This window comes from Orycteropus afer, unplaced genomic scaffold, assembly GCF_000298275.1.
Source record: "Orycteropus afer afer isolate SDZICR_OR568_19922 unplaced genomic scaffold, OryAfe1.0 scaffold00020, whole genome shotgun sequence".
NCBI lineage: Eukaryota > Metazoa > Chordata > Mammalia > Tubulidentata > Orycteropodidae > Orycteropus > Orycteropus afer.
This window is the reverse complement of record NW_006921607.1, coordinates 4,223,296-4,230,549: the sequence shown is the minus strand read 5'-3', so window position 1 is coordinate 4,230,549 and position 7,254 is coordinate 4,223,296. Positions and strand designations below refer to the sequence as shown.

Sequence of the window (7,254 nt, the reverse complement as noted above, 5' to 3'; positions counted from 1 at the left end):
TTACTGCTGGTAATCCTTTCTTCCTTTTGTGGGATTAGAGGAGGTCAGAACATGTGGCCTCCTTGCCGTTTTTGCTCTGGCCCTCCTGGCTGGAATAGCTGGATCAGCAGACATAGATGTACAAGATGCTTTTCTCAAAATGGATTAGGGACCTGTTATCTATTAATGTAATATATCCTTGCCCAGTAACCGTTCATGTTGGATCCAATTGCATGTTGGGGGAGTGTAGCAAGAATTAGACTTGACAGCTCACCCCTACCTCTTGTTTATTAGAAAGAAACAGTATACTCTCAAGAGACTTGCTGAGCTAAGGAGTTTCAGTTACATTATAGGGGATTATAGGAGACAGATGTCAACAAAAGTATTGAAGTGGTAGAAGCCTCATAGCTTAAACACCTTGCATGTGGGCACCCTCCTGACCCTGCATGAACTTTATTTCTGGCCAACATATTCTCATGAACTGGAGCTGGTATCAGTTCTATTTGGTGCCCTCCCAGTTCCCTTCCACCGTGACACTAACTTTTTCTTGTTTCCTGTCTGCTTGACATCTATGGCTCTTTGTTTTGGACAACTGGTTTTGTTGATGCCCTAATCACATGCTTACCTTGCTGGTTGAAATTTACTGTCTCACAGTTCTGGCAGCCAGAAGTCCAAAATCAGCTTCACTGGGCTGAAATCCAGGCGTTGGCACAGCCTTTCTTCCAAAGGCTCTAGTGGGCAATCTGTTCTTGCCTCTTCCCCTTTTGGGTGAGGATAAAAGGAAGGCTGCCAGCATTCCTTGACCATGCCTACATCACTGCAATCTCTATCTCCGTGGTCACATTACCACATGTCAACTCTCCCTCTCTGTATCTCTCTTATAAACACACTTCTGACTATTTTTAGAGGACACTGGGGGTAGTCCAGGTATTTGTTTATCTCAAAACTCTTAACTTAATTACATCTGTAAACACCTATCTTGTCATGTAGGCTAACACTCAGAGGTCCCAGGATGTAGGACATGGATATCTTTTGGGAGCCTACCACACCTTTCCCTTTTGATATCCGGTAATTCAATGGTTTTTTCAATTCTCAGACTAAATTAAGGTCCCCTTCGGCTTAGGTTCTTTCAAGTTGGTTATAACCAAAGATATCCAGATGAATCCCCACATATTAGGTGCTAGACTCGACGGCATATAACAAACAACAACAACAACAATAAATATTTTCAAGGAAAAAGAAAAGGGAAGTAGCATTCATTGAGTGTACGCAGTGCACATAGCACATAGTAGGCCCTCAGTAAATGTTTAATTTAATTGGTTTTTATGGAATGCAGAAAAATCTTCATTATTATCTTTGATGTTCTGGGAGGTGAGATGACCTTGGGAAAGGCTCACAGCCTTCGGGATTGGAAGACAAGAGTCTGACTCCTGGGCCTGGACACATTTCCCTACTTCAGGGCTTCTTAACCTTGGCGTTACTGATGTTTTTCCGCCACCAGTTGCAGTCTAGTAGATTGTGAGTCATGGCGACCCCACGTGTGTTGGAATAGACCTCCATGCGGTTTTCAAGAATTGGTTTTCAGAAGTGGACCACTAGGTCTTTCTTCAGAGGCTCCTCTGAGTGGACTCGGGCCTCCAACCTTTTGGTTGGTAGATGAGTACGTTACAGCTGAGCACCATCCAGGAACTCCACTGGCACTTTGGCCAAACTATTCTTTATTGTAGGCGCTCTGGTAGCATAGTGCCTAAGGCACTTGACTGCTAACCAGAGGGCTGGTGGTTCAAACCCACCAGCCACTCCTCGGAAGGAAGGTTGGGCAATCTACTTCTGTAGTAATAACTGCCTCGGCAACCCAAGGAGGGGTCGCTATGAGTTGGTCCAACTCGACAGCACGTAACAAAAACAATTCTTTGTTGTGCGTGGGCTGTCCTGTGTAGTGGGAAGTTTAGCCACTAGATGGCGGTAGCGCACCCAAGTTGCCTCAACCGAAAAAGTCTTCAGACACTGCCAATCGTGGGAGTTAAACTATTTAAACCTCCAACTTTTTGGTTAGGAGCTGGGTTAGCAGCTGAGCAAGTTAACCATTTGCAGGGACTCCTCTCTACCTTGAAGCATGCACATGCTGCCATGGAATCGGATCCGACTCATAATGACCCCTCCTTGGGTTTCTAGGAGGTATCACTACAGAAGCAGATTGCCCAACCTTCCTTTTAAGGAGTGTCTGGTAGGTTTGAACCACCAGCCTTCTGGTTAGCATCAAATGCCTTAGGCACTATGCCACCGTAGCTCCGCCTCTCTGCCTTAACCAAAAACCAAACCAAACTCACTGCTGTCAAGTGGGATCCAACTCATAGCGACCCCTCCTTGCATTTCCGAGGCAGTATCACTACAGAAGCAGATTGCTCAATCTACCTTCTGAGGAGTAGCTGGTGGGTTTGAACTGCCAGCCTTCTGGTTAGCAGTCCAATGCCTGAGGCACTACACCACCGGAGCCCCTGTTGTTTAAGGTCTTTGTTATAGTGGCCAAACCTGCTTTCTACCTATTTCAGCCACTTCAGTCAACCATAGTGAGGAGGAAAGAAGGTGGGAGGAGGAATAAAGGGTCACAGGTGGTCTGCTGTTTGAGCTCAGAGATGCTCAGGGAAATCTTCTAGGAAGAGGACTCTGAAGTGAGTCTTGAAGGACAAGAAAGATATGGAGAGATGGAGAAAGGGTAGAATGCTTCTGAAAGGGCTGCAGAGGGAACTAGGGCATTGAGGAGAGACCTGGGTGAAGCCTTAAGGGACAAGGAGCGCTTAAACAGGCTGAGAGGTGAAAGGCGGACACATTAGAGGAAAGACTAGTGCAAAGTTGGGAATTTCACCAGGAGAACTGAAATCAGGCACAGAGACCCAGGAGTGTATCATAAGACTTTGTGACCACCTGGGGACTAGAACTGGAGGAAGAGAAATGGTTGGGGTGCCCTTGGCTCCACTTCATCTCAGAGGACCCCTTTTAGGGCTGACCTTTCACCCCTGACCCTTGCCCCAGGATGAGATGTGCACAGCTCTACTGAGCCTGGGATCCTGAAGCCTTCTTGCCAATGTCTTCTCCGGTGGGCAGCCAGGGCCAGCAGGAGTGCAGCCAACATCACTGCCTTCAGCCCCAGGACCGCAAATAAGAGTGTAGATAAGAGGCCTGTGGGATGCAGGGGAGAGCTCAGGCGGAATCCCCGTGAGTGGCCCACAGACCACACCTTAGGGCCCCGTGTTGGTGCCCCCATGTGTGGGCTCTGGCCAGATGCTGTATAACTTCTAGGACCACATCCTTTCTAGAGTAGGGGAGGAGATCAAAGACCTCCTCCCTCTCTTGCCCTGGGCCAGAAGAGGGCTAGGCCTGTGTTCCACCTGACAGCAATCATCTTGACAGCCTCTTTCACTGCTGATAATAATAAAAACAGCTTTGATTTATTGGCTGTTCAACCCCTCTGTCTCAGGCCCTGAGTTAATCACTTCCCAATTATATAATTTAATCCTCATATCAACCCTACATAGACTCAGAGTGGGAAGAAATTTGCTCAGGGCCATGCATGTCAAAGAAGTGATAGGACTCAGGTGATCTGGCTCTCAAGATTGATGGACACAGGGCTGAGCACAAGGGAAACTATTCTGGTTTCCTCTATCTCTGAGGGTTAAAACTAATATACCAGGCACTGTTCTGGGCATTTGGCATGAGTGATCTCATTGGATCTGCACACCATGCACGAGGGTGGCTCTTTGACCCCAGTGTCCCCCAGTTCACAGTACGAAATCAGAGACTCAAGGCATGAGGCAACCAGTCCAGATAACACAGCTAGAAAGACTTCAGTCCAGTCCTGGCTGCCAACCCGTGTCCTTCAGCACTGTTATTCATGATCTCCCAGTATATCCCTACACCCTGAATGGTGAGAAGCTCACTACTTGTCAAGTAAAAGTGCCCATGCAACAACTGGACAACTCTCACTGTTAGAAAATTCTTTCCTTTGCTTACTCTGGGTGCTCAATTCTGTGGTTGAAATGGATTTCTGGGAACTGTTTTTGGTGGCAGATGGTCACTGGAAGTCTGGGACTGCTCACTTCCCAACTCAAACCATTTGTGGCCCACCTTGCCTATAAGGATGAGTGGGGTGGGTAAACTCCACTGGAGGTAGGTATACTCACCTGTTGAAGACACCCTGTCTGAAGAACCATTGGTGAATTCAGCCTCTTGGTGGGAGGTGAATTTTGCTGCAAGGGGAAAGGGACATTCTCACATTTCCCCTTTCCTTAGCCTCCTGTCGCTTCCCCATCCTCTGTCCTAGGACCTGGGGGCTGAGACGAGTCTGCCCATTTTTACCTGGGTGAGGGCCAGAAGCGAAACTTTGCAACTTTGAAGGATTATTTAGACCTTCTACTTAAACATCTCTGAGATAGGGACAATGTCTTACTTATTTTATTGTCCCCAGCACTTGGCACAGTGTTGGACACTCAACAGACACTCAGTAGATGTTTGTTGAATCATTAGTGGGCTATACAAAGTGCAGTTGGGGCCCAGAATCAGGAGAGACTAAATTTGCCTGTGGGGAGGAGGTTTCACAGAGAGGTGCCATTTACCCTGGGCCTTGAAGGATGAGTAGGAGTTCTCCAGAGAAAAAGAAAAGTTTACAAGGTAATTTCCAGGTATATATATATGTGTGTGTATATATATATATATATACACATACACACATATATACATACATACATACATTATATAAAACCAAATTCACTGCTGTGGAGTTGGATCCAACTCATAGTGACCCTTCCTTGGGTTTCTGAGGCAGTATCACTACGGAAGTAGATTGCCCAATCTTCCTTCTGAGGAGTGGCTGGTGGGTTTGAACTGCCAGCCTTCTGGATAGCAGTCAAATGCCTTAGGCAATATGCCACCAGAACTCCTTTTCCAGGTAGAGGGAACAGCTAATGCGGGGGAATTGAAGCAGAGAATAATTGGCATGTTTGGGACATGGCGAAAATTTTCTTGTGAGTTCCCCCTCTCACCTTGCACTCTCAGCCTGGTGCCCTGCCCAGACAGGTATTGCCTGTTGAGTGTCCTCTGAAACTTGACACAGTAGTAGGTGCCTTCATCTTCAGTGGAAACATCTTCCAGGAGAATGCTGAAGTCATTGCCAGAGGCCCGGATTGCTGTCACATTGAGGCGAGAGATGCCTTCAAAGTTGTAAATAGCTTCCCGGCTCAGACCAGCTCCCCGGAACCACCTGATGGGTCCTGGGGGACCGTTTCCAAGCACTGTGCAGTTCAGGAAAGCAGTGTTTCCAATGGTCACAGACACCAGCTCCTGAGGCTGAATGATCCAGAGGTCTGGCTCTGGGTCCCCAGCTCCTGAAGCCAAAGAGAGGGTCCTTGTTGGATTTCCTCACTTCCTCCATCATCCACTCATTTCCTCCCTCATAGCCTCTCTCCCTTCCTCTTCCTCTTCCCCTTATCTCTTCATTCATCCACTATTTTCTGCATTCCCTCATTACTCATAAGCTAACTCACTTGATAAAGAATTTCTGAGAAGCTATTAAGTGCCAAGGATGTTGCTCTTGTTATTAGCTGCAAACAAGCTGATCTGACTCATGGTGAGCCTATTTGTGCAGAGTAGAACTACTCCACAGAGTTTTCCAGGCTATGGCCTTTTGAAAGCAGATTTCCAGGCCAGGCATGTCTTCCAAGGCATGTCTAGGTGGGTTTGAACCACTAACCAGCACTTAACCATTTTTACTCTCCAGGGACTCTTATATGATAATACTAGGATTGGGGAAAATGAAGCTCTGCAAGACAGACAAATGTCCTCTTCTGAAGAAGTTCTCAGTCTGGTGGTGATGACAGTCAAGAAAATTTCCCTGAAGGTAGAAATCCAGAGGACTTGAGGACTCCAAGACTCCAGAGGAAGCAGCTATCAGAGCCCGGAAGGAGCCAGAGCTTTCCCCAAATGCTTGCATCAATTAAGAAGATCTGCTCACTCAAATACTCTCCATGTCAACAGCTTACAAGGTGAGTTCACTGCATCCATTCTTTTATCCAATTACTTCAATGACCTTTAAACAGGAATGATGTTTCTTGTTTCCCAAATTCAGCTCTTGAAGTGTGCAGAGCTGAAGTGACTGATTTAAGGACTGATTTATAGCCATTGAAAACCCTGTGGAGCAGTCCTCCTCTGAAACACATTGGACTGCCATGAGTTGGAATTGATGTGAGAGCCATTGTTTTTGTTTGCGTTGGTACTGAGTAACAGACCCAAGATTTCCTTATCTAGGCCACAATGGTTGTAATTTTAGAAACCATAACTTGAGGAGTTGATTGGATTATCAGTTCTATTCTTGACTCCCCTCTGGTAGTATGGTACATCCACATCCACGCTATGGACTCATTGTGGGCTAAGTGTACTTCCTTGCCCCTTGGCTTTGGGCTTAGCCATGTGACTTGCTCTAGCCAATGAGGTGTTAGCAGACATACAATGAATTGTTGCTGGTTGCTGGTTGCTGGTTGCCACTGACTCACAGTGACCTTATGTGTTACAGAGTAGAACTGCTCCAAAGAGTTTTCATGGAAGCAGATTGCTAGGCCTTTACTTCCACAGTATCTTAGGATAGGTTTGAACTGTCTACGGACTGAAATGTGCTTGTGCATTTGGGCTTGCCCTCTTATGCTTCTTTACCCAGGGTAGATGCTTCCCCTCAGCCTGGGCCTGGGAATGATACATGTGGAACAAAGATACCCCAGTCAACCCCTAAATGTGTGAGTGAGAGAGAAATACTTACGTTGGATGCCACTGAGATTTTGCATTATGTAGCATTTTTAGTGGCTAATGGTGATCAGCCCCAGTGTTACAGGTGAGGAGAGACAACTCAGGGATGCCCAAAGTAGCAGGCAGGAAGAGCAGGAGAAAGGGGATTAAAAGCCAGGAAGCCAGAGATAAGAGCAATCAGCCGAAGGGATTAGGTGAGGAGAGGAAACTCAGGCCCACCCAGAGCAGTAGGCCGGAAGAGCAGGAGAAAGGGGATTAAAAGCCAGGAAGTCAGAGAGAAGAGCAATCAGCCGAAAGGATCAGGTGAGGAGAGGAAACTCAGGCCTGCCCAAAGCAGCAGGACAGGAAAGCAGGAGAAAGGGGATAAAAGCCAGGAACCTGGACAGAAGAGCAGTCAGCCCCAGGGATACAGGTGAGGAGAGACAACTCAGGGAAGCCCAAAGCAGCAGGCTGGAAGAGCAGGAGAAAGGGGATTAAAAGCCA

The 7,254-nt window shown here is 47.1% G+C and overlaps 1 protein-coding gene across 1 annotated transcript in view; it reads right to left on the bottom strand.

The window, feature by feature from the left end:
- Positions 1-2,962: 2,962 nt before the first annotated feature.
- SIRPB2 (signal regulatory protein beta 2) overlaps positions 2,963-7,254 on the bottom strand; it is a 41,789-nt gene continuing 37,497 nt past the window's right edge. The window contains exons 5-7 of the mRNA XM_007934699.2: positions 5,019-5,360; positions 4,161-4,226; positions 2,963-3,159 (exon numbers count right to left, since the gene is read on the bottom strand). Coding sequence (XP_007932890.2) covers positions 2,963-3,159; positions 4,161-4,226; positions 5,019-5,360 — 605 coding nt within the window. The remainder of the gene's footprint in view (positions 3,160-4,160; positions 4,227-5,018; positions 5,361-7,254) is intronic.